Genomic DNA, 26,508 nt, shown 5'->3' with positions numbered 1-26,508 from the left:
AACACAGACAGGCCCCTGGCGGAGCAGCTGTGCCAAGTTGTGAACAGAGAGAAAGTTCTTTGTTTATGTTTTGCATTTAGCTTTTCTTGTCGATTTATTTCTCTCTCTCTCTCTCTCTCTCTCTCTCTCTCTCTCTCTCTCTCTCTCTCTCTCTCTCTTGCCCTAAGCCCTGCTGGATGTATTTTGCCTGTCGGACCTTGCTCGCTCGCTTGCTTTTTGAAGTAGCCTGCAAATCCTCCCTAACGTCCCATTAATAAAACACAACCCAGATCTGTTTTTCTGCCTCCAGCATCTTCTTCTGAGGCCACAAAATACCTCAATTTCCAAATGTTCCAGGGCGGCGCACGCGGCAACAACGCTGCACAATGTACAGCGTGCGCGTCGGAGGGGATTCAAGGAATTCATCTCGACTCAACACAGCAAAAAAAAAATTTGGTGCTTATGAACCGTAAGCCGCTAGTCGTGATCGAGGGAGCTGATATCGCCGAGAGGAGCGAGAAAGCAGGCAGGAGTCGCAGCTTTTTTTCCTCATTACTGCCTCTCTGATCGGGTTGTAGTTTATATTTCAAAACAGGCCGTTTTATCTCAGATGCAATTCCGCCGACTTGAGCTGAGCTGGACTCCGTTCACTCAGAACACTCTGACAATAATTAAAGTAACAAGCGGGGCGGGAAAGTAGGATGCAGCAGCTGGGAAAGAGAACAAACACCGAGGGGCTCGTGCGTTTCCTCCAGGGATCCCGAGAGAGCCGGAGAATACGGGAGGAGAGGAAGAGCAGAACTCAGGCGGTGCTACGGGTGAGCTCTGCGAGCCGGTACCATCTGGGGGAGGGAGGAGGGGGGCGGAAGGAGGGAGAGGGAGAGAGAGGCAGGGATGCTGGGAAGAGCAAGGGGTCAGTCTCTGGTTTGTCCTCGAGAGGAGAGCAACCGCTATCGGGTGCCCGAGCGCCGGCGTTTCAGGTCACCAGATGCTGCTCACCGTACTTTGGGAAAAATCCAGAACCATGAGCCGGACCAGCACCTTCGAGGTAAGTCGGATTCACACTTGAGCAAATAGAATGGTGCTGAACTAACAGAGTTCTTGGGCCCACTTTCTGTCGAGATGCCTCTTTTTCATGGGGTTCGCCTTTTCAATCCATGGCTGGATGCGACAGAGCTGTGTGGTTTTCTTTACCTTGATCAATAGTGACGGTTGACAATCTCTCCAAGGAGCTCCGTGTTTCCAGATACTGCAGTGTCAGGTGCCCTCATTTCGTTGGGGCATCTGAACTCGATTGTCGTTCACAAAACTGTTTGACAGTTTTCCACGGTACACTCACTGTTTGGTTCCCGTTTGGTTCTTTAAAGGTACAGTGTGTAAAATTCTGCTGTCCAGTGGTCAGATTTTTTCGCTCACCCACCCTCTCCCGACCTTGCCAGTGAACTACGGTGGCCTGGGCACACAAACCTGGATACCTTGTCTTCTTTGTTGGTTTATTTGAGGACGCCAGCGTTCACCCTAAATAGGAAACACGCGGTCGGGCAGCTGGCTTGTCCACACCAGGCTTCCTTAGTAATTTGGCGGTGCAAGATGGCAGCTAACTGGGAGCAAGACCCTTATTGCTCAATGTAAACTGTTCTATCAGGAGGAAAACCAAGTTGCTTTTATTGTCTTGTGAGTATACACTTTTAGTACTATATTTTAGGGGGGTATATTAAGCTTTTACCAATATAAAAATCATAAATCAAGCCAAATTTTGCACATTGAACCTTTCTGAGTGGTATCGTCGAAAATTTAACTCTTGATCTTTTCAATGTTGTTGGGGTTTTTTTTGGGCCGATGTTGATGTTCAACTGTATGGAAGATTCTAAATTAATAAAAGAAAGTTAAGCAGGAGTTGACCAATTATAAAAGGAAAAAAAAAAACTGGCGGTAAACACATACCTATGTTATATTTACCTACTGCAAAAGAGTGCCCAAATCAACCGCATTTGAACAAAAAAACAACACTTTATTCCCCCTCACAGAGACGGTGGCATGCGTCCCATACGACCTCCGCCGTCAGCAGGCCTTGTATTCCCAGCGGACGACGACAGGCTCGTTGTGACACCTAATCACATTTGCAAGGTCACGGCACGACAAAAAAAAAAAAAAAAATCCCGCCGCCTCCAGTGACACCCCGCGTCGCTGTGTCCTTGGGCCAGGCACTTTTACCCAAGTCGCCCCGGGGGATTGTGAATGGATGTTTGGTTGGTGCAAATCGGTAGCCAGGCCTCCACCGGTCTGTTGTGGCTTGACATAAATCCTCAGTCAGTGTAAGGTTCATCTCGCAATGCAGTTGGATCGCGCAAATGTTGCCGCTCCATCTTGAAAAGCTCCCACCGTAAGCCCGCTTTCGATTGGTCCCAAAACAAATTGATGCTGCAATGTACGCAGACGCACTTGAATGGTTTTAGAAGAGAAACAGCATTGTCAACAACGCACACATTTATAACTAGCTGATTTAGAAAATGCCAGGCTTCTCAGTCTTTGTCCCCTGGGTTTTGTTGCTCTCTCTCATTGGCGGCACATCTTGTCTTTCCTTCAGGTCAAGGTCCTGGATGCCAACACCAGAGAGCAGCTCTGTTTGTTAGATAAGGTACAACGCGTGCCCTGACGCCTTGTCAATGCCCCCAAACAAATGCCATGAAGAAAGTCTGCACTGTTGTATATAATCGCCTTTGAAAAAAAAAAAAAAAAAAAAAGGGATTTTATTGGGAGCTTTTTTTTTGAGTAAATCTGTTACATTTCCAAATGTATTACCTCCAGGCTGCCTGATTGTGTTTATTATCCATCCATCCATTTTCCATACCCGCTTAGTCCCGAGGTCAGGGTCACGGGGGTCTGCTGGAGCCTATCCCAGCCGTCTTAGGGCGAAGGCAGGGGACACCCTGGACAAGTCGCCAGTTCATCGCAGGGCTGTGTTTATTATATTTATATATTTTGTATCTGTCAAGTCTAATGTAGTATATTGCGCTTGTGTTTATACAGTCCTTTGCTCAAATTAGCTTAGTCTCGATCTGCAAAGCGATTCAGATCTCAGGACTGTGTTTTTATGTTTCATTCAGAAGCTAATTTTTTTTATTATTTGGTTACATGGAGTTATTTGCATCAATGTCAAGGAAACTGCTGTACAAATACAGTTTAATACTATTATTATGACTGTTGTGACGTCTGCATCCTGTTTAGGTGGAGCCTTACTCAACAATAGGAGACATAAAGAGCCTTTTCCACAAAACATGTAAGTCAGCAGACTGATAAAGGGCAATGCAAAAAGTTCAAAACGCTACGTTTTCTTCAAAGCTAGTTCCTCAGCTAATCTACTTTCATTCAATATTAGTTCTTAGTGGCAGCTCTGTGCTCGGGCACCACCGTTAATTAGCATGTTACTTTACTGGCTGAATCATTTCGCCAGGTTGCAAATGCGAAAAAAAACACCTCTCGTTTAACTGTGTGTGGCCCGCAGCAGTTTGGTCACCAGCATGCCTCCGCTCCGATCGGACCTGTCGCGAAATGTTTGTCAAGCCCCGAGGCCATCAGCAGCTGAGATAAACATTATCCCGTTGCGATCAATTATTATTGAGCCCGCGGCCAAAATCCACATGAGGCGCGCCAGCTCCGTCCAACCTCAACTCTGTTTTGTGTATGTGTGTACATTTCACACAGATCCTCACTGGCATCCGTCAAGGCAGGCCCTGAAGCTCGATCCCAGTGCGTAGCCGTGTTTTGATTCCTAAAATGTGACATACCTCGCCCTATTTAGCGCCTCAATGCGAACATTGGAACCGCAGCACTCGGCGTACCCGCCACGTTTCTGCGCCACTGTCGAAACAAGGAAGTCGGCTGCACAGAGCAGACACAGATAGATTGAGGTCGCTCCGTCTTTGGGTTTTGTTCTTGTCTCACCTGAGTGCGACTTTGTGCGCCTTGTCCTGACCAAGTGTGTTTGCACGTCGTCACCCTTTAATGCTTTGTGGCTTTTCATTTCACGCAAACAAAATATGCAGTATATGAGACTTATTCGTATGTCGTACGAGACTTAGTCATTGCCAAAAGATTAAATGACATGGGCCATATTATTAACAGGCGCTTGTGATTTGGACCATTTTAGACCTGACTTGGGCAAAAATGAATTCCTCAACATTTCTACTAAAATTTACAAGTTAAAATTCGAGATTTTTACCATATGTAGACCTCACTTGGACCAAAATAATAAATAAATGACTGAGGTCATTATTGGGTAAGTGATTGTCTGTCTGATTATTGAGTCTTTCTGCAATTTGCGTTGATCATATGTTTCGACATCTCGAAGTAGAATTTAAAGGCTCATTTAAAAAGCTTTTAAGAAGCTCTTCATGTCAAAATACAGCAGGGCAAGTCTGCTTGTATTAAAGCTGCAGCATTACGCCGTCTCTGTCAAGCAGCTCAGAAATAGCTGAAGTTCGACAATCCCGGGAATGAATCTTGCATCTCTGTTTGTTTCCCTGCGAGTCTGAAAAGGTGAATGAGGAATTTCTGTCGCCCACTTTGCAGGCGTTACCAAATAACTCTCGCTCAAGGAATGGCAGCCTCTTGAAGCGTCGCTTTCACGGATGATTGGAGTTAAAGCGTTAAAGTAGGGAATGTCACAATCAGCCGCGTGGTTTTCCTTTCAAATTACTCGACACCGCAGGCAAAAATCCTGGCAAGCGCGCATTACCGTTTCTTCGGAAGTTGACTCTGATTCCATTAATGTTGCTGATACAAAAACATTTTGTTTGAGGCCAGTAATTACTATGAGCATGCTGTGAGTCCTGGCGGGTGTTTCGAGCTCGGATCCCTTTTTTTTTTTGTTGCAAAAGGAGTTTTAATGTTACTCAAAAACAGAGCGTGCAGACTTTGCTGAAGCGCTATGTGGGCCACCCGGCCCCGAGGCCATTCTAAAAATGTCATCTCATTAGTGGAGCACATTAACTGCACCTGTGCCCCTGTGAGCTTTCAGGCAGAAAGGACATTTCCGGGAAGGAAAAAAAAAGAAGAAAAAAGTGATCAGACGAAACACTTTCCAGTGTCGCTTTTGTTGGTTTCTGCTGCAGCTTTGGTGAAGGCTGACGCTGAAGGTAACATTCCTTCTCCTGTTGCAGAGGAGAAGGCCCTCAAAGACGACGAAATCTTGCAAAACTTACCAGTGGGCACCACTGTGACTTTGTACTTCAGAGACCTTGGTCCTCAGATAGGCTGGACGATGGTGAGCTCCAAGGCCACCGTTGGATATATGCTTCAAAAAATGTATATTGCTGCTGCGAACAATGAGGGCGTATGAGTGCATTCTTGTTGTCTCTCTCGTCTTCTGTCTCCAGGTTTTCTTTGCGGAGTGCGTCGGGTCTCTGCTCAGCTACCTGCTCTTTTATTTCAGAGCCCCGTACGTGTACTCGCAGAGGTACGCCTTGGCCTCCAGTCACCATCCTGTCGTCACGTAGGTGGAAAAAAAACTTTGATGTACCATTTGGTAAATTCGGTAAATTACCCTTGGACATGTTTTTGCCCTTCTGTTTTTTTACGGAAGCGCATTGCTGCCACCTCTCCATTTCGCGTGGGCAGTGCAGGAATTTCAAATTCAATCAAATTCAATTCTGTCCACGAAATTTGGCGATGATTGATCGCCGTTTACGATCGTTAAGCTTTTCACATAAAGCATTTTAGAATGTGTCCTCGGTATCACGTTATAAGGTGAAAATTATCACGTAAAAACTTGATAGTTTGACGTTATAACGTGATACTGAGCCCTGTTTGTTTCTAGGATGGCAGTAATGCGCTTCCGGAGTTTGTTTTTTTATACCAGCTTTAGAAAAAAAAAGTTATCTTAGCTTACACTACCTCTTCTATTTATGCAGTTCTTCTCACTCTGTGGCCAGCAGATGTTGTTTTTTCTTTTTCTCGTATTTTCACCCAGGTTTTGTTTCTATTGCCAGCAGACGTGTTTTTTTTTTCCTCCGTATTTTTCTCCAGCTTTTGTTTCTGTCGTTTCCATGTTTCATTTTCATTGCTGAGATCCTGAATTTCAATGCTGCGGCGACCCAATTAGGCACCAAAGGGTTTGTTTAAATCTACTGCGGTGCAATTGCGGTGGTGATCTCCGACTCACCCCACTTTTTCTCAGATTAGCGTGCGCCTGTCACACCTTCCACTATGCCAAGAGGTTGCTGGAGACGATCTTTGTGCATCATTTTTCTCCCGGGACGATGCCTCTCAGGGCAATCGTCAGGGTGAGCGCATTAATTTCGTCAACTGCTCTCCGAATTGTAAAAAAAAATATGTGCTTGTTTGCGAAAAAATAGATACAGTATTTTTTCCTCTTCCAGAATTGTGCCTATTACTGGGGGTTCTCGGCTTGGCTGGCCTACTATATTAACCACCCTCTGTATACACCTCCAAGTAAGTAAAACACACACACACACACACACACACTCGCAGGGCATTCCTTTTGTATTTTCTGCAACACTGTCGCCCGTCTTGTTTGTCTCCACAGCGTACGGGGACGTGCAGGCACACTGCGCACTGGTCATGTTTGCAGTATGTACATGCAACCATACTGGGAGAAGAACATTAATTATTGTTCATCATCATCATCATCATGAGTTGTGAAACCTTGTATTTGCTTCCTTCCAGATGTGTGAACTGGGCAATTTTTCCATACACCTCACGCTCAGTCATCTCAAAAGAGACGGTAAAAACGTTTTTCAAATGTAAAATTCTGTCTTTGGTCGTCGGAACATCCGAGCCACAAACATTTCATCTCCCAGGATCCAGGTGCAGACGGTTCCCCGTGCCGACTAAGAACCCCTTCACGTGGCTCTTTCTGTTGGTGTCATGTCCAAACTACACGTATGAGGTAAGGGACTTTTGGTGAAGGAAATCGACTGATTCTCGCGGCAATCTTTTTTATTTTATTTTTAATCTATGCAGTTATCAATCTCGTGTGTGAGCTAAGAGACTCTTCAAAATTGTATTATGCTTGCATAATGTCAATAAAATATCTTGAATCTATCTATCATTTTCTACTACATCCTGTATATTGGACACGTTCTGTCCAGGTTGGAGCCTGGGTGAGCTTTTCCATCATGACCCAGTGTCTGCCAGGTAAAGGCACTCATCGCCATTTATCGGACGACATCTATCCCGCCGCAACAGTGAGCCCCATTAGCATGGGTGCGCGCTAATACCTGAACGTCTTGTGTTCCAGTTGCTCTGTACACGTTATTGGGGTTCATCCAGATGACGGTGTGGGCCAAAGGGAAGCACCGAGCCTACGGCAGGGAGTTTAAGGACTACCCGAGTCTCCGGATGGCTATTATCCCTCTTGTTCTTTGACAGAGGTTGATGGCGGAGTGCAAAATGACGCAACCACATGTAGCTTAACTTCTTCTCAGATATGTTTGAATGAAAGAATGAAGAAATTGAAGTGAACTTTGATGGTAACTTAAACTATTTCAAAAGTCTTTGCACATTTAACTTTTTTTTGTAGATTTACCTTGTATAAGATGTTGGATTTTTATGTGATGTAAAGACAAATGTGAATTAGATGAGAATAGCAGTCGATACAGAAGCGACATCTACATCGTTACCTTTTCTTTTCTCTGAAATCAAATTTTCTCTTTGCTTTAAAGTCTTAAGTTTTAGCTTGACATGTTTTATTCATCTATGGCTCGAATATTTTCCTTCTTATTTGGCTTCTTCGGGGCATCGAACATCAAAGCTGCTGGCCTCAGTTTGAACCATATTGTATTAAAAGAAGGTTCATTAATAGACATTCTGCATGATCCTTAACATTTTACGTAACATTCGAGGGGATGGAAGAGAGGACGAGATGAAGTGCCTGCAGGAGTCGCTCCAACAGAATGCAATTATATTTCTATTTAATTTTGTGTTGCTATGTCGAGTGGGACTGCTTAGCTGTCATTGGCGCTTTGAATGATCATCCTCCCCACATCATAATTTCTTTAAAAAGGAATTGTGAGGCATTCAGTCACTTTTAAAAGTTTCAGGATAACCGCTGAGGAAGCTCGAGGTCGCCGATCATCTCAGGTTTTATAAAAGCTTTATAACTGCAGAGCCTCTTTTCTACAAGTATGAATGTATCTGCCCTTAATAATGTAACCCATAAATAAATCACGTAAACAAATAAATAAATAAAGGCCGACACTCTCTTTTGCGAAAATGTGCTTTATGTGACAGAAACGTCCTTTGATAAAAATCATTTCGTCATCATTCTCTTTCATAACACGTCTTCCGACCTCCAACAGAATGATATGAGATTTTTTTTTGCGATATTGCACAAGCAGATATCCTTTGTCTTTTTTTTTTTTTTTTTTTGCTGATTGCAAAAAGCTGCATGAACACGGTGCTGAGACTAAGCTTAACTCACAATTTCTATGAAAGGCAAAAATAAAGGTGCTGCTTGGCATCTGCATCAAGGATATGGACCTGCCGTATATATGCATCAAGCATAAACATAGCGTCTACCAAACGTATGGCCCAAGTGATAAAGGGATAGTTCACCTGATGTTGAAATTGTGTCCATTTACTACTGACCACTATGTCTGTGTAGAATTGGTCATATTTTCTAATCCGCACACCCAGTGCAGTCAAATGTTCATCGTTTTCAGTTTACAAGGCCTACAAAGGGAGCAGAAAGTGGGACGTAAAGCAGGCACATCAAAGCGTTCAAATTTAAAGCTCGCTAGGTGGAAGAGTGAAGCAGCAACGGCATCGCCGCCAAATGTCGACTAACCCGGCGCAGGACGCTTCCCGGGTATGTGTTTCAAGGCATAACTCTGCAAAATTGATCGACGAGGACAGAAAAAGCTATTTTGTCATGTTTCGTGCTGAGATAACCGGGGCAACTTTGTAATCACACACTTAGAAGATTGAAAAACGTGCAAACAAAAGCAGCAACTGTGGAAGAGTCAGACGCTTGCTTCACTTTCCAAAATTCTTGAGCGGCGTGGTGTCGATGTACCTCTGCGCGCCGGCAGCTTTGGGGTGCAGCACAATGGCGTCGTCTTCTCTCGACTGCTGCTTGGCGAAATTCACGAAAACCTGCGGCAAGGGAGAGAAAATTGACCGGTGAAAATTTTTCCTTTCCTTCCATTTACTAAGTTGCAGGCTGCAGACATGCCCCAATATGCTACACAACCATAAGCGCAAAAACAAAGAACTATCAGCCTCAAAACATTTTTCTGCTAGCAATTAGCATTTGCGCTACCAGCATTTAACACAGACGTTCTCAACTGGTGGAGTCTCAGGACTCACATTTTATTCCTCATCGTGAAGTTACAACCCAAATTGATTCCACAGCACTCCAATTTGCCAGCCCACTTTCTATCATGTCTAGTAAATAAATCAATACAATTATTGAATTGAGTTGTGTGTCCTGCAAAATAAGTGCATATTTTATCTCTAAAGATAAATGTTTTAAAATCCCTTTTCACAAAAAAATCCCTGCCCACAAAGCCGCAACCCACCAGTGGAGAAACTGGTTGGGTTGATGATAGTGTAATTGTTACACATATTTATCGAACACCAATCACATGCGAAAAATAAACGTAAATGCGAAAAAAGTGTTTCCATTACATTTTTGCGATATACCTGTATAGCAATACGCCTGAAAACCCATCTCATAAAAGCGTAAAAACCTTTTAGCGATATTTGAGAGGTTTTGCGCAATTATAATAATTAATGGGAACGCAGCTTATTTTCGCGGTGATCATCATTTCTGTCGCCGCCACGCTGGTCGTCTTTCATCTGAGAGCCAACGGCCCTCAAGTGGAACACTGTTGCCTCCCGCCTCACGCACCTGATCCAAGGTCGTCTGCGACACCGAGTAGTCCTCGATGTTGAGCTTCTCCTTGTTCGCCAGCACCATCTGAAAGATCCTGGCCAGGGACGAGGAGGAGACCTTGTACTGCAGGGTGTTGTAGTGCTTCTCCCTCTGGATGCACCCGGGGAACGTGCTCTCCATGAACGCCTCGGCCACGTTCAGGTCGGGCGCGCCGCTGGGCTTCGGCGCCCGGATCTTCATGGTCACCACGTAGCCGTCGCCGAACCTGCGTGCACGCAAGCGCAAGCTCGGAAGGCAACTCGGATTTTCCCCAACCCGGGGTGGGGGGGGAGGGGGAGAGGAGGCGAGACCTACTTGTACTTGAGGTGCTGGATGGTCCCCAAACACTTGAATGATCCGTTGACCATGATGGCCAGGCGAGTGCAGAGAGCTTCGCATTCCTCCATACTGCAAGCGCACAATTGTAATTAGATTTTTTTTTTTCTCGCAAAAAGGCAAGCGTAAGATCAGACGGGCGGGTGCACCTGTGCGAGGTGAGGACCACGGCTCGTTTGTCTTGAATGACGCTCATGATGGAGTTCCACAGGAAGCGTCTGGAGAGAGGGTCCATGCCCGTGGTGGGCTCGTCCTGGCGTGTGGTAAAGTTAACGGCAAACATCGTCAGCGTAGCTACATGGACTCTCGCGTTCGAAGCTGCCTAACGAGCTAAGCTGCCTGCTCTCTAACGAGGCCTCACCAGAAGCACCAGCGCCGGGCAACCAATCATGGCGATGGCTGTGGAGAGTTTCCTCCTGTTGCCTCCACTGTAGGTCCCGGCGCTCCGGCCTGCGTCCTCCGACAGGCCGAGCTTCTGAATGGCCCACTCTGCTACCTGGGTGCAAAGACAAAGCGGTCTATTTGATCAGAATAACGTTCAAATTTAAGTATTACACCCAGTCACCAAGAACTTCATAGATCTCCAGAAAGTAGCATATTTAGCCCTCTGTTTACAGCATCCTGCTGGATTTTTCTGAATTACTTAAAGACGAAGTGTGCAATATCGGCTGACATCGCGATTCGTAATTAGGGTGAACGCTAACTTCCTCAAATAAACCAACGAAGAAGAAGGTGGACAAGGTATTCAGGTTTGTGTGCGCAGGCCGCCGTAGTCCACAGGCAAGCTCAAGAGGGGGAGAGAGAGGGTGCACAGGCAATCAACCAATGTCCTCCATTTGGTTTTCCTTTTCGGAAAAGTGATCGCAACTCGCTCTTTTCATTGGGTGGGGAGTTCGCCCCAACTACTGCCTAGTCTGGAGGACCAGTGCCGTCCCTCACCCTGTGGATCTCCGCCTCTGGGACGCCTCGCAGGCGGGCATAGAGGTGCAGATGCTCTCGTCCCGTCAGCAGCTCGTCTATGGCGTCGAACTGCGGGCAGTAGCCCATGTTTTGGTGGACATCCAAGATGTTGGTCAGAATTCTGAGGATTTGGGGGAAGACGGCTCGCATTACACACCCACACCGCTGCTATATGTATTATGTCCAATACGATGATGTAGCGTCATGCGAACCCGTGTCCAGCAATGGAGGCTTCTCCGGAGGTGACGTCAATGTCTCCGGTCAGCATCTTGAACGTTGTGGTTTTTCCAGCTCCATTCACCCCCACCAGGCCAAAGCACTGCATAGAAGATCGGAGTGCAGCGCAGTGAATTGACAGTAATCGTACTCCCTTGAATGAATCCTATGTATGACTCAAACAAACCTCTCCGGGTGCAACTCCAACACAGATTCGGTCGACGGCGGGTATGATGGTTCCCCTGTACGTCTGGCGAACCAGCGTGAGAAGAAGGACGACGGCAGTACGTGTTTATTGGATTCATTGGCTCTCACTCGCAGTCACGCGCAGTATGCTGAGAATCACTTCAACCCACCTTGGACAGGTCTCGCATTCGTAGAATGTCACCTGTTTTTTCATTCTGATAGATTCTCTCCCTTTCTTCCGTCACGTCCACGTCCTCATCTGAAGTATGGGGCTTCGGGCAGTCAGAGATCCTGCCAATAGGTAAGAAGTTGTTTTTATTGTCATGTCACGTGCAGTGTCGTTGGGATTACTCCATACAAGTAATCCAACTCCTGATTACTGATTACTCCTTAAAAAGTAATCCAATTACTTCTTTCACTACTTTGTTTCATAAGTAATCAATTACGAATTACTTTCGTTTGAAAAAAATAAAGCAACAGTTGAGAACGTCTTGTTTCCTGCACATAACGTACAACGAACCACAATATTCTCTCATTTAGACGAGATGAACTCAAAATAATGTTTGTATTTCCAGCTATCGAACGCAATTGCTGTTTTTTTCTTTTGCCACCGCCATGCTTCTTTTGGTGCGACGTCGCATATCAACGACGTTGCACGCACGGCAGCGTCATCAATCTGCGGCATCGTTGTTTTTGGTTGTTTTTCTAAAAACTCAACATTATGTGGACAATAAGACAGTTTTTGCCTGCAAAATATTTCAGAAAAATAATGGAATCGTGACTTGATAATGTAATTATGACATAATTACCATTTTTGCCAGAGTAATCCCATTACATTACTTACTTAAAAGAGCAGTTTAATTACAATCGTGGAATTACTTAGTAATAGATTGCTCGCCAACACTGGTCGTGTGACAGGTAATTCTATGACGAGGGTCTTTCACAACAGTTGCAACATTCAAAGTTTATTCTGGCTAATTGTAATCCGCCACTTCGGACCAAATGTACCAGTGATCCAGGAAGAAGCGATACTGGAGGAGAATGTTAATGATGAAGTAGACAAAGCCTTCCACAGCCATGCAGAGGAGGTTCTTCCCGAGAAAGTTCCAGTCGTAGGGGTCGGGGCTGTAATCTTCACCTGGGGAGCACGAGACAGGGTTGCGGGTTGTTGCTTTTTAATGATTTAAAACCGCACACTTTGCGTGAAACCAATTACCTACGCTCCTTAATTCAAACAAAATATCAGATATTAAACAAAAAGGGGAGTTTTAAAAAAAAAAAAAATGCAGATAGATTTCAAATGCGATGGGCAAAAAAAGCTGCTAAAGTTGAATTTTATCAACACATTTATCAACTCTTGTGGCTTGACACGACGAGAAAATTTGTGCAATTTTGGAAATATTCAGGATTAAGCTAAGCCATGAAAAACTGATTCACTCGGCTGGCTTGTCTGACTTTGCTTGGGCCGTGACAAACACGAGAGCATTACCAAAGCGGGCGTAGATGTCGGTCACCGCCTGGTTCATGGCCATGTCTATGAGACCTCTGCCGAGACAGTAATGAGGAAAGACGAGCAGCGCTGACTTGAGCAGCTGGTTGAGCTTGTACAGAGTCTGGAAAGAGAATCGACGTGAGCAGACACAAAAAGGTGGGGGGGGGGGGGGGGGGGGGAGTAGTGACATGTCCTTGTGATCTTACTGTGGTGCCCTCAAAAAGGTCCAGGATGAAGGTGATGGCGCTGCTGTTGATGCCTATGAAGAGGTTGATGCACGACAAAGAGACGTAGGCTGTGCTGGGGACACTGAATATGACGGACAGTGGGTACATCATGGGCGTCACAGACCACCTACAGGAGAGAATGATTCATTACAAGCTCCTCAAGAAACAGATTATTATTGATTTATTTATCTATTTATTTTAATTAACTTGGGGAATAAAACAGGAAATAATAAAAAAAAAAAACATTTATAAATAAAATTAAAACAAACGCTGTTTATAAACTCATTAATTTTTAATGGCCATTGAACATATGCAATATCTAAAATGACTATAAGTCCAGGCACAAAAAAAGAAAGTTTAAAATGTTGCTTTTTCATACAAGATTCAGACCACAACAATAGAAAAACATAGTTTTATTATTTTCTTTGATTTTTTTTTACATGCAATGCAAAAAAGCCCTACCCATAAAGCATGAGGAGGGCGATGAGCGGTTGGAGGTTGGTCGACGAAGTGAAGCACTTCTTGTTGAAGAAGATGAAGATCTGCACCACCAGCGCTGCGCTGATGGAGTAGTTCACCTGCAGGAAGAAATCGCGTCTTGGCACCGATTTTCTGTTGCGACGTTCAGTGTCACCAGCGAGTCATCAAGGTCGCACCTCGGACAAGTTCAGGTCAACGTACCATGTCCCAGAGGAAGTTGGCCATCCAGTAGACCAGGGGACTGACGCCGCTGACAAACTGGAGGTGCTTGGCCTGAGTGACCCTCTCCTGGATCAAGTAGAGGACAAAACTGGCCGGGACGAAGGACATGGCGAAGATGACACAGATGGCCACGACCGCGTCCACGGAGGTGGTCAGGCTGGAGGGAAGGAGAAGGAAGGACCAACGTCACGAGCCGATTTGTCATAACAGTGAATCAGTTTTTTATCATTTTTTTTCTTCCACTTACACTGTGATCTCGGAGAGCTGCTCCTTGGTAAGGTTGAGTGGGTGGTTGATGGCGGTGATCCCGTACTCGTCCAGGTTGGCGCCTTGGGGCAGGTTGGCGCGGAGGATGGCGTTGTTGGCCACGTTCATGAAGGAAACCATGGCGTGCCAGCCCTTGTTGTTGTACCACACCTGCAGTGGGAGACCAACCGTCAACAGTGCGAATGGAGCAGTGGTGGACTCCCAAAAACTGAACAGATAGGTGTCGTGAGCCGTGGCCCTCTGTTTTCACCCTCCTATTAAAATGGTGCTAAAGGGGTGGTAGTTTGGGACAAACAACTATTTTGGGGTGTTGTTGGAGATGGTAAGGCTGATTTCCAGAAGTGCATGTTGTTGTACACTCTACACAACTGCGGCTATAAGTAACCAAAAAATGGAGAAACCAAACTTTTCTCATTTCTACAAAGTTGACAGGCTAGACAGGTAGAACGTTCATACAAGTGAATTTTGCTCTCACCTTGACGTTGTTTTGAGTCTCCATGTACCTGAGGAATGTCCCGATCTCGTTCAGCGTTTGCTTGGAGAATTTGCCCTGCAAGGAGAAAATTAAATTCCCGGGCCTCGATGTGAAATCTCCCGCAAAGGAAGCCGACGACACAAAAAGACAAAAGGCCACTCAGTCGCCCGACCGTACCCCGGTAACGTTGAGCAGCCGTCCGAGCTGCGCCGCCACGCCCTGGATGGCCTTCGGCTCCACCGCTAACACGGGGAGCTCTCCTCCGACTGATATACCCCCATATCTGGAGCGGAGGAGAGAAAATTGGCCTGAAATCTGCGCTTGAATTGAATACATCCTTACATTCGGATCAGGAGTTTACTGTCACCTTTGTTCGTTCACCCAGTATTTGCTCTTCAGGCTGAAAGAGGAAGAAGTAAAAAGAAAGACGATCAACACAAAGGCTGAGCACAATTAAGGCCGCATTCAGACTGCTAGCCAAAATCCGATTTTTAGCCCATCCAGATTGAAACCGGATGGCTCTTTTGCAGTATGAACACTCACAAATCACATGAAATCCGATTTTTGCAAAACGGTTTAAAACCACCTTAGGGAGGTAGTTTCAAATCGCATTTGGACAGAGGAGGAAACTCAGTGCCTCATCAGTCTGTGGGGAAATAGTTCCGTTCAAGCCAAGCTCCAAACAGTGTGGACAGTCACGCCCTAAAAATCAGATTTGAGAAGGAATCCGATTTGAATCAGATTCGCCTGCAGTCTGAACGCAGCCCAAGTGTTTTCACCGCTGTTTGCGTTCCTTTTCGTCTCAGAGTTGGATCTCCTACCTGGTTCTAATGAGACTGGGGTAGGTCTTCACCAGGTAATCAGAGATGTTCCTGCCGGTGAGGTCCAGGAGAACATCTCCAGTCGACTGAATCCTCTGAAGCACAAAAGCAAGGCATCGTGACTGATTTGTTCCGGGCAGAGGTAAGCCTGTGTCCGACCGGTGCGTCCCTGTACCCACCTGTGGAGGCGGTAAGCCTCCTGCTCCCTCGGGACACACGGGCAGCATCGTGAGCTTCTTGGGCGTGCTGCAGCGGCAGTCTGGAGACGGCCTGAGGGGGCTCCACTCGGGGCCGGCCAGCTTTTCGATGAGAGCCGGGTTGACCAGGGGCATCTCCCACTCCGTGGTGATGTTGTTGCACGGGAAGTCTCTGCCGGTTGGGAGAGACAGAGCGAGGCGGTCAGGTGGGACTCTGCGGGGGTCTCCGCTCCACGTGAAGGCGACTCACTCCAGGGGCTCGTCCAGCATGCAGCGGGTCCCGAAGCCGGGCTTGTTCAATAGCACGTCGGCGAAGTACCGCATCTGAGCGTCCATGGGCCGCTCGTTGCTGCAAGGGACGAAATCAGGGAATTTTTTTTTTAAAGGCTCCAGTGAGATAATGACGTGAGCTGCTTCCAAACAACTGCTGGCTTTCAAAGGCTTCACGTGTCTCGCCAAACCTGAAGAACGTGTACTGCCGTCCGTACATCCAGGGACTGAGCGTCAGGCTGGGGTACTCTCCGAAGGGCGGGACAATCAGAGTGAACGTCAGGGCCAGGAAAACAAAACTGGCCGGCAGCACGATCTGTCGCAAACCACAGAAACGATGCAAAAGCAAACAAACGGTGGGTCCCATATTACAACATGTAAAATAGAATTGCAACAGAACAGCATATTATCTGCATAAACGCTCATCAGTATTATCTTTGTTGTAGCTTCCACATGATGTGATATCTCCAGCGTTGGGAAGATTACTTTGCAAATGTAATTGGTTACAGTTACAAGTCACCCTATTGGAAATGTAACAGTAGCGTAACCATTGCAGTTACTTCCTGGAAGTAATGTAACTAATTACATTCGAATACACTTTGATTATTCTGAATAAACGTTCCTAACTGTCTAGACCTGACAGGATTAAGCGGTGAGACCATTGGACTGGTGGTCGGTGGCGAGTGCTAGGGGGCGCTGCCATTCCGAACTCGACAGGAGAACTAATCTAAGCATCAGAATAGTGTCAAGCTTTTGTCTTCGTAGCGAAACATGCATGAGAAAACCATGCAGAGCAACAAAAACAAAATTATCAGGCAAAAAGTGTTTGTTTGTAAAAAAAAAAAAAAAAATAGTCAGATGCAAGTAAAATTGTAACCATGAATACAGTAATTCCCTAAAATAACTGTTCTGTAACTGCATTTTTTCCAAGTAATGTAACTGACCTTTATTTTGTAACAAAAAACAAAAACGTAACAATGTTACATGTAACTCTTTACTCCCCAACACTGGATGTCACACACAATGTAACACATTTTCTGAAGTGGTGAAAAACAAAAGGGACTTTTGCGTAACACACAGTGTGCCGCCGTTTGTTTGTTCGCCGCTTCTCCGTCTATGAGTGACAATTACTGTTTTCTTCTTTATTTTGTTTTTACCCGTAGCACTTTGAGGTTTTATAATGGGAAGTGCTGTATAAATAAAATGCATTATTATTATTGTTACTATTAAGGCATTTAATCGGCACAAGCCGGGGGGGAAGCTACCTGCGCGAAGAAGTCCTTGTAGGAGCGCGTGGTGTGATGCAGCCTCTTGACCAGCAGGGCGAAGAACTGCTTGAGACCCAGGCACAGGCCCTTCACCTGGTACGACCCCCTTCCGGCGGCGGCGTCCTCCACCCCGCACAGGCCCTGGACCAGAGTGCCGTCGATGTCTGGAACGATGGGTCGGAACCATCGGGGGGGGGGAAGCCGACAAAGCCGAGCAATTTTACTGTATAATCCTACAAGTGCTCCACGAGGCTCTTTGATGTATTTAATCATCGCAAAGTTACTGCTGCGCCTCGAGCTCTGCGTTCACCCAGACGGCGTGTTTTTACGACGCGTTGCACCTAAGCCGGGGGAAAACACTTAAAAGCTGCCAAACGATGCTGTCGTAATGGATTGGAAGCCGACCTGCAGGGGGGGGGGGGGCGGCTCATATTGCAAGAGTGACACCAACCGGTATCGTCACCCTTCTCTTGTAAATTGTGCGAAGATTAAAGCCAGGAAGGAGACGGCGCTCGGCGGCTCCGCCGGGAAGGTGCAAAAACACCCGGCCGCGTCTCGACAACCCCGGATTTGTTGTCTTTCGTTTTCTGATATCTACACAGCTGAAGCGTGGGGATTACTGGGCTTGGAAGGAGCTGGCAGCTGAGCGCAGTTCTAACAAGGAGCGCAAGCTTTATATGAGTTTTATTCTCACCCTAAGGCCATAACCATAACATTTAAATATAAGCCTGAGGTAGATCTGGCACATTCCCCACAAAGTGATTTAAACATTTAATTTCAAGTCTTGATTAATATTTGAAATCTCCTTTCGCTTTGTTGGCCAAGTGGCTTCAATTCAAAACAAATCCCGAACTTTAAATCCCCTTGTTTTGCCGTCGAAGATAAGAAAAGCTTTTTCCCGCAAGCCAGCAGCGTGACTCTAAAGCTTGAAGCCGCGTGGCCGGCGTCACCTTTGGCGGGTTCCACGTCAACTGCCACCCTGTTCAATCCACAGAGGCTAGTCCGTGAGATCTGTTGCAGCGACTTCTTGCCTGAGGGCGTCGAAGAGGTGGATGCAAAATGAAAATGGCTCGGACGGTCGCGTGCGAACGGAGAGGTCCGCAAGAAGTACAGTGATGCGAATACAAATGAATCAGCAAACGGATAATTAAGGGAAATCTGTGTTCTTGTTTTTTTTTTTGCAGGGTGGTTCCTACCTTGAAAACATTTCCTGTTGGTTGCCTTTCCATCAGCGGTGACCTTTAGAAAGATCTGCAATGAAATTAGCAGATGCTCTCGATTACGGAGGCTAATAAAACAGAGGTTAATCGCTGTGAAGGTGAAAGTCAAAGACACTGGGTGAAGCGACTGCGCTCAAACTGTCTTATTTCGTGCCGTTCCAAATGTGAGAGGCGCAAAGAAGCTTTGCTCTCAGCCTGCAAGCAAAATAATGATGCTGTTCCATTCATGTTTTTTGTATACTAATACTTATAGGGCGGCTATGCAATGCTGCATAAAAAAAAATATATTAAAAGGTATAATATGGAACTCTTATTTACAACTTTTATTATGAAACTGCTACTCTCCATGGAACTGCTGTATGCAGAAACCTCCGCCCTTCCTACATCCTCAGCGCGTCATCCTACGAACCTCCTCCAGCGACGTGTCCGACACGCCGAAGCTGCTGAGGCCGATGTCCACCAGCGTCTCCTCCAGCTCCCTGAACAGGCTGGCGTAGGCCCTCGGCTGGAAGTTGCGGCTGGGCAGCAAGTAGGTCAGCTCCTGGCCGATGGCCTCGATGAGGCGCGCCTGCGGCACGTGGTGATGCACCAGGGCCGTGATGCTTTCCATGTTCCCTGAGGGCGAGGAGTGATTTTCCTCTCTTATTGTTACTATTTAACATTACTACTTTTGGTCTTATCATTTATTGCTCTCTCATCTACATACAACTTCCAACTTAGAATTGATTTCTCAAAACAACTATTCGAGCGCTTGCCGTCCATCTGTCTGCCCGCCGTCTGACTCTCCTCCTGGTTCCCTTTGAACTTGGAGCACTTGGAACATACACAGGAGCAGTCCTCTGTGCAGTCGCAGCTGACCTGCGGGGCACAGTGCGGAATGCGGGGAAAATGTCACTTCTGATCACGGGCCAACTTCAAAATCAAAGACAGATGAATAGCTATTTCTAAACATGTGTAGGCAAGAAGGAGTGTGTTGGCTGTGGCTGTGAGGGTGATGAGTTATACCAATAAAATAGTGTTATTAAGTATAGTATATATTTTGGGGCATGTATGCGTATATAATATGTATTCATTTGAATATGCGTGTGGTATGTGCATGTCTATACGTATATATGCATATTGAAACTGGCAAAAAACAAAGCTTTGAATTTGTTCCTGCTATTCTGTCCAGTTAAACAGTTAAAAGTGTTATTTTGATTGTGAAAACCGAGGATGGGAAGTCTAACTTTCCTTCTTTTGTGCTAGCAGAACAGGTGCTTGGAGGTGTCAATGAATTCAAATATCTTGGCCACATAATCAGAGAGGACTTATGTGATGATGGTGACATCAGGGGTAAAAGATGGTCGACTACCAGCCTTATGTCTGTTAGAAGCAAAGTGCCCACTTTTTATGCTGAATTCTGGCCGTGTCTTGCTCAAAGTGACACAAAATATTTGTCATAACTTCTGGAAGCGCTGATGTAGACGTCTGTATGTGTTTTTTTTGTACTTATTTCTTCTTCTTTTCTTTTTTCTTTTTTTTTTTTTTTTTTAACATGGACCCGAGTCTGGAATAAAGTTTATCAACAAAGCCACCTTCGCATTGTCCTGTTTCATCCTTCGCACGAGCGTGAGGTAGAAGCCGGCGCCGAAGCAGTTCTTCAGGAAGATGGGCGAGCCGCAGCAGTACAGGCGGCCCTGGGAGATGATGGCCACCCTGTCGCTCAGCAGGTCCGCCTCGTCCATGTGGTGGGTGGACATGATCACCGTGCGCCCTGCGGACCCAAGGAAAAAAAAAAGAGCACCGTTTCCAGGGGGTCCAGTTGCGCCGTTCTCCCGTGGCCACCAGAGGTCAGTGTTTACCAGCCCGGTATTTCAGCAGCAGGTCCCAAATGGAGCGCCTGGAGTAGGGGTCCACCCCTGAAGTGGGTTCGTCCAGGATGACCACCTTTGCCCCGCCCACAAAGGCCAGAGCCACTGATAACTTCCTTTGCATGCCGCCTGGAAAGGACCATCGTTCGTGCATAACATGGTTATAACACATTTCTGCACAAATCTACTCCACAACTCTGCACTTTCAAGACAGACCTGACAGGTTCTGTGCGAATTCGTCCCTCTTGTGCGGGAGTCCGAGATCCTCCAGCATGTTCTCCACCTCCTCCTCCGCCTCGGCCACGGGACGGCCTTTCAGCAGCGAGTAAAAGAGGATGTGCTCCGCGACGGTCATACTGGCCGAAGAAGAGTTGGAGTCACAATGTCAGATTTCAACTCTAGAAACGTGCACAATGACCAAGGTCATTTGCAGATGATCTGCAAATGAGGGACTTCCGTGATAAAGAGTGAAAACGCAAGGTGAATCTGGATAACTATGGGATAATCAGGACTATATGTGGAATCTGCCTCGCAAACACATCCAATTAATGGAGAGAAGAGGGAACGGGACCTCATGCGTTGAGCTCAAATGGGAAAGGGAACTGGGTGTGAATATTTCCGAGGATGATTGGTTGCAGATTTGGAAATCGCAACAATCAACCACGTCATCAAGAACCTGGAGGTTATAATGTTGGCAGAACTTAATGAGATTCTTTATCACACCCAAAATTAGCAGCAAATGTTGATCTGCATCTGTGCCACAGCTCTGGTGGAGAAAATGTGGAGATATAAATGGAGATCGTTCCCATGTTTTTTTTGGTACTGGAACATTTTGGGGAAAATATTCACAGAACTGTCAGAATTCTGGGTTATGTCATACCGAGGACATGTATTTTGGCAATATGACAGGACATGTGTCAAAAGATGACAGATGTTCACTGAAAATCTTGTTAGTAGCTTGTAAGAAAGCAATCACGAGGAAGTGGTGTAAACCAGATCCACCGACGCAAGATGACTGGCTGAAAATTGTGACTGAAATTCTGGTTATGGAGCAAATGACACGGGAGAAATGGACTGTTTATGCATCAACGACAGGACAAGGACTTTCACACTGATGCTAATATAGAACGAACCAGCGTGTTAATATCTTGATGATATAGTTGTTGTTTTTTTTGTTAATGTTTATGCTGCAAAAGAAAAATGCAATAAATAGAAAGTATCAAATAAAAAGAAACATGCACAATGAAATAAAGAGGGAAAAAATGATATACTTTGTGGTAAATATCTGACAACAGATGGGACACAGACATACTGGTGGAAGAGGACGTTGTGCTGGGGGCACATTCCCAGAGACAGCCGGATGCTGTCCATGTCCGTGCGGATGTCTCGGCCGTAGACGAAGGCGGTGCCCGAGGTGGGAGGGAACATGCCGGTCAAGATGGACCTGAGGCGTCGCACACATAGACAGAAAGCAATGGTTGCGGAGGACAGTCGCGGGGATTCTTTTTATTTTTGAGTTGCGCGGGAGGGTCGTACATGGTGGTGGTCTTGCCCGCCCCGTTGTGGCCCAGGAAGGCGGTGATCTGGCCCTCGTAGAAGCTGATGCTGAGGCCGTCCACGGCGGGCCTGGGGACGCCGCCGAACACCTTGACCAGGTTCTGGATGACGACGCCCTTCACCAGGTCGGCCGACTCTGCTTCGAAGAAGGAGTGGCCTAAACGGGGCAAAAAAAGTACGGAGTTCACCTGTTGGGTCCGACTGTAGTTCAGGCAGTGTTTTTCCACTATTTGGTTTTCTCAGTGTGTAGGAACAGGGTCACGTATGAGGCGGGGGGATTGGAATGCCATTGGGCGGGCGAAAAAAAAAACGTTTCGGTCACTCATTAACCGAGTGTGTGGCCGAGCGGTGGGAGCGATGCGCTTTCCACGTGTGTAGGCAAGTGCAAACACACACACACATGCAAGGACAGCGAATGACGGAGGAGGTCGATGAAATTTAATTTGTCAGGGATCAGGTGGAGGTGGTGATCTTCATCGTTCAGTCTGCAATGCCCCATCATACCGTCGTCGTGTTTCTCCTCCGCCTCGGCCTGGCTCTCCTTCTCCAGCCGCTCGCGCTCGTCCTGGTGCTCGCACGACGCCGGCTCCCCGCCGGCCGCCGTCGCCTCCTGGTTTTGATTTTCCGCCTCTTCTTCTTCTTCTTTCTTCTGCGCCTTCCCCACTTGCTCTCTGTTGGTCAGGTTGTCGAAGCCCTTTTTGTCCGACTCTGCAACGGCATGCGAGAACAATTTTCTTTCAGGTTTTATTTTGAAATGACACATTTTGGGCTCGATAGGCAAATTGCTGTATAACTGACGCGCATCTGAAGCTGGGGCGACGCTGTTCAGCCAATAGCAGGGCAGGAGAGGGAAGTAAAACGGTCGACCGATCCCATACTGTCCTGTGAGACGAAAACACGATTTGAAAAGAAAGAAAGAAAGAAAGAAGTGGTTACTGTACAAAAAGATTAGGGCCACAAGAAGAGAAAAAAATAAGACACAAAGGAGATTTTTATTTATGTTTTAATTTTGAGTTTTAAGTCGAAATTTCGTGAATAAAGTCGACATAAAAAAGATGAAAATTCGTAAATAAAGTAGAAATTTTATTTATAAAGTCAATGCAAATAAAGTGGAAATTGGCGAGTAGACTGGATGGATGGTGGATGAATACAGTTAAAAGTTAAAACAGTTCAAAGTAAACTGCCGAAAACAGGTGCATCCCACAAGGTTCACCCACAGTAATCAGGAAACTGGCAAAAGCGGAAAAATCCACGAGACTAGCGCGTAGAGCCTACGACATTTTGACTTACGTCACGTTGACACTAATTGCAAAATTTCAATTTTATTCCCCAAATTTCGTCTTTTTCCACGTCAGCATTATTCTCAAAATTTCCACTTTATTCACAAATTTGAGTAGCTGTACCCAGACAGCACTGACCGGGGAAGACGTTGTCCAGGTACCAGGCCAGCACAGCGTACAGCACCGTGTCCAGGCCCATCATGCAGATGGAGGTGAGAAAGGAGAACTCGTCCCCCTCGAGGGGACTGGTCTGGATGTTGTCCCACTGCAGCCCCAGGCCCTGCTCCTCATACCGGGAGAGGTACTCCGTCCCAAAACCGAAAGCCACTTGGGACAGTAAGCTCTGCAGAAGGTGGGGGGAAAACGACAAGTAGTAACAAATGAATAACTTTTTTTTTTTTAACTTTCTTTTCAACAGAAGGTGTCAGCCTTGGGGAGATAGTGACACCTACCACCAAGATCTTCATGTCCTTGGTGATGCGGTCCTGCCAGGCGAAGCAGAAGATGTGCGGGAGGTAGAGGGCGAAGTACACGATGCCGCAGCAGGCGGCCGCCAAGTTGGCCTGGTTGAAGAAGACGCTGAGGAGGAAGCACTGCATGATGGTGGCCGTGGTGAAGGCGAGCAAGAAGAGGAAGAGGATGAGCGGGTCGCTGTAGTTCAACACCCTTCCTCCCTGAGGGGCCAAAGACACACATGTACGTAAGTATATAGTGCATTTACATCCGTGCAGGACAACGTATGTGGATAAAAATAGATAATGACACAATCAGTGAGAAATTATACACACTGAAGCTCCTCACACAGGGCTTTTTAAACTTTTTTTTTTTTTTTTTTTTTTAATACATATGAACAAATTTTCCACTAGAGGGCATAGTAGTTCAACTTTTCGACACGTCCACTGGGGGGGACTGATGACTGCTGCGGCTCACACGTTAATCTTCCAAGGTGCACTGGTGAAACAGTAACCAGCCTGCAACTGCAGCGTCGTGGCATAATTCCCATGATGTCACAGAATTCACACTGTCTTCATTGTGGGCCCCAGTCGCTCCACAACCACTCCATTCAAGGCAAAAGGCCTCGTTACTGAGCGCCGAATCGCACACTGTCTGACGCCGGGATGTTGACACAGAGGCGATCGAGACACGGAATTAGTCACACGCGGCGTATAAACGTGCACCGGCCACAGATCATTCGGGGCGTTTGGCTCTCCGGTGATTTTCAGGAAGCGGGATCATAAAATTCAGGGTGATTATTTGCAGGTCAACTTTATCTGACCAACTGTTCAGTGTTTTCAGTACTTATTATATAACAGGCTGCTCCCTCACAAGGTGACTAAGCAAAAAAAAAAAAAAAGAGAGAGAGAGAAAAAAAAGGGATGAATCAACCACTAAACTGTTGTGATTCAACAGTCATCATCATGATGCTGTTCACGGTTCATGAGACGATTGAGATGATGAAGAAATTACAGTCCCATGCTTCTATTTAATGATGTAATATCTCTATAATGAACCTATTACGTGTTATATGAGTTCCACCCAAAAGTGGATGAATGATCCAAACTCTTTTTTTTTTTGGCCAAGAGAAAAAGAGAACCTCGATCAATTGTCAGGACGATGAGGTACCATGATGATGACGGTGAGGAGAGCGGTGCTGGTGCCCATCATGAGGAAGCTGTCCACAAACCAGGTGGACCAGATGACACCGTTGGTCACGCCCGTGGCCTTGAGGGTCTCCTTGAGGCGGAGCTCCTTCTCCAGGACGATGCTCTTCACCATCATGGACACCGAGTAGACCCAGGCCAGCACCATGAAGATGGGAAAACATCGGTTCAAGGTCAGCATGAACCTGTCGAGAGGGGGGAAGAAAAAAAAAAAACGGGAGGGGAACAGCAGGGAAGATTGAGGGTTAGTTCATGCTGACGTTCATTGAATTGAATTGAATTCTTTATTCGAGCACAAAAAAAAACACAATTCCGGCAAATAAAATAAGAAAAAAAAAAAGAAAAAAGCATTACTACAATTATATTACAGCACTATATTACCAAGTTTTACATATTATACCTAGGCACTGCAGGTATTATGCACATGCACCATTTTAGTACTATATATAGACACTATAAATGATATACACTAATTACCATATTCCAAATACTATATATTAACATGAAGTATAATACCCACTAATGCCATATATTACAATATATTAGAGTACAATATTACAGTATCCATATAAACACCAAAATATACACTACTACCACATTTAGAGTGTAATAAGCTATGTGTAAACATTGTAATATTATACACACCATTATCCATTTTTACAAACATATTCCAGTTTTGATAAGCGTCAAAACTATATTACGAATATATGAATATTATACACTCTCATTACCATACTCCCTGTACGATATATCAACACTAGTTGCACACTCTAATACCATATTGTCAGAGTACATTGCAGTGCAAAATCACAGCACCACATACAAGTGGCAGAAATACAACACTAAATATTTTCAAACGTTGTTATGTCATGGCTGTATCTGATGGCAAGGTGATTAAACTGATACGCGCGACACTCACAAGTCGTCGACGTAGCAGGGGTAAGGCATCTGCTGCAGGTACACTCCAAGGGGCCACTCCTTCCCCGTCTGAGTCTTGATGATGCCGTGCTCTACGATGTCCTGAAGGTACGCAAAGCCGCCCCAGACGTAGCGCAAGTCATCCATGGGATCGGCCCTCGGCCCGGGGTCCCAATACCTGCGCGACCGCAAACCAGCGTCAATCCTTTTCGACGCTCAAATTTTTTTTTTTTTTTTTTTTTTTTTTCTCCCGCCGCCGCCGCCGCTCACCTGTCTTTGACCTTGTTGGTGCGCTCCACCGCGTCGATGTCCATGCGGATTTTGAACTTGACGTGAGGCGGCACCTGAGCGCTCCACGGGTACATGTTCGCGAAGACGAGGCCGGCCCAGAACTTGCCGTCCTCCAGCAGGTCCAAGGCCCGGTAGGTGACGGTGTCCTCGTCGGGCAAAGCCACAAACTTGTCCAGGATCACGCACTTGGTGGAGGGAGAAGTAGTTGACGAAACATTTGATGAAGCACACAAACGGCAGCTCTGCTATCAATACGTACAGGTTGCACAACTGCGGCGTTAGTCAGAAACTCGCAGAATCGCAAAAGGGTGTCTTAATTTTTATTCACTTTGTACTCAATTTTGCCACCTTTAACTTTTGCACATTGTTTTTTACTCATATACTTTACATTTTTGCAATCTATTTGTAACGTCATTTACACTTTGTGCAATTTTCCA

General features: G+C 46.1%; 2 protein-coding genes across 2 annotated transcripts in view; one reads left to right on the top strand and one right to left on the bottom strand.

The window, feature by feature from the left end:
- The first annotated feature begins 884 nt into the window (after positions 1-884).
- Positions 885-8,181, top strand: tecrl2a (trans-2,3-enoyl-CoA reductase-like 2a). The gene is given in 13 exon segments (XM_076013718.1): positions 885-1,027; positions 2,567-2,617; positions 3,208-3,259; positions 3,685-3,729; positions 5,142-5,254; positions 5,256-5,473; positions 6,158-6,263; positions 6,360-6,432; positions 6,527-6,570; positions 6,667-6,724; positions 6,801-6,889; positions 7,092-7,137; positions 7,241-8,181. Coding segments are annotated over 13 exon segments (1,083 nt in total). The 5' UTR covers positions 885-967; the 3' UTR covers positions 7,369-8,181.
- A 29-nt stretch (positions 8,182-8,210) lies between these two features.
- abca4a (ATP-binding cassette, sub-family A (ABC1), member 4a) overlaps positions 8,211-26,508 on the bottom strand; it is a 31,986-nt gene continuing 13,688 nt past the window's right edge. The window contains exons 14-52 of the mRNA XM_076013717.1: positions 26,051-26,256; positions 25,782-25,958; positions 24,825-25,047; positions 23,654-23,875; positions 23,340-23,544; positions 22,720-22,803; positions 22,426-22,629; positions 21,901-22,078; positions 21,677-21,808; positions 20,581-20,720; positions 20,356-20,493; positions 20,089-20,267; positions 19,270-19,372; positions 18,924-19,129; positions 18,491-18,545; positions 18,245-18,325; positions 17,292-17,458; positions 16,218-16,342; positions 16,007-16,105; positions 15,739-15,928; positions 15,560-15,654; positions 15,106-15,138; positions 14,916-15,021; positions 14,739-14,813; positions 14,244-14,413; positions 13,976-14,153; positions 13,757-13,872; positions 13,274-13,421; positions 13,065-13,188; positions 12,584-12,713; positions 11,746-11,866; positions 11,577-11,639; positions 11,386-11,492; positions 11,153-11,294; positions 10,575-10,709; positions 10,363-10,466; positions 10,193-10,285; positions 9,854-10,103; positions 8,211-9,096 (exon numbers count right to left, since the gene is read on the bottom strand). Coding sequence (XP_075869832.1) covers positions 8,977-9,096; positions 9,854-10,103; positions 10,193-10,285; positions 10,363-10,466; positions 10,575-10,709; positions 11,153-11,294; positions 11,386-11,492; positions 11,577-11,639; positions 11,746-11,866; positions 12,584-12,713; positions 13,065-13,188; positions 13,274-13,421; positions 13,757-13,872; positions 13,976-14,153; positions 14,244-14,413; positions 14,739-14,813; positions 14,916-15,021; positions 15,106-15,138; positions 15,560-15,654; positions 15,739-15,928; positions 16,007-16,105; positions 16,218-16,342; positions 17,292-17,458; positions 18,245-18,325; positions 18,491-18,545; positions 18,924-19,129; positions 19,270-19,372; positions 20,089-20,267; positions 20,356-20,493; positions 20,581-20,720; positions 21,677-21,808; positions 21,901-22,078; positions 22,426-22,629; positions 22,720-22,803; positions 23,340-23,544; positions 23,654-23,875; positions 24,825-25,047; positions 25,782-25,958; positions 26,051-26,256 — 5,424 coding nt within the window. The 3' untranslated portion in view covers positions 8,211-8,976. The remainder of the gene's footprint in view (positions 9,097-9,853; positions 10,104-10,192; positions 10,286-10,362; positions 10,467-10,574; positions 10,710-11,152; positions 11,295-11,385; positions 11,493-11,576; positions 11,640-11,745; positions 11,867-12,583; positions 12,714-13,064; positions 13,189-13,273; positions 13,422-13,756; positions 13,873-13,975; positions 14,154-14,243; positions 14,414-14,738; positions 14,814-14,915; positions 15,022-15,105; positions 15,139-15,559; positions 15,655-15,738; positions 15,929-16,006; positions 16,106-16,217; positions 16,343-17,291; positions 17,459-18,244; positions 18,326-18,490; positions 18,546-18,923; positions 19,130-19,269; positions 19,373-20,088; positions 20,268-20,355; positions 20,494-20,580; positions 20,721-21,676; positions 21,809-21,900; positions 22,079-22,425; positions 22,630-22,719; positions 22,804-23,339; positions 23,545-23,653; positions 23,876-24,824; positions 25,048-25,781; positions 25,959-26,050; positions 26,257-26,508) is intronic.

Source organism: Nelusetta ayraudi, unplaced genomic scaffold, assembly GCF_046127955.1.
Source record: "Nelusetta ayraudi isolate G7.1 ecotype Tasmania unplaced genomic scaffold, CSIRO-AGI_Nayr_v1 ptg000155l, whole genome shotgun sequence".
Lineage (NCBI taxonomy): Eukaryota > Metazoa > Chordata > Actinopteri > Tetraodontiformes > Monacanthidae > Nelusetta > Nelusetta ayraudi.
The sequence above is the reverse complement of the archived record's forward strand: the minus strand, read 5'-3'. Positions and strand labels throughout refer to the sequence as shown.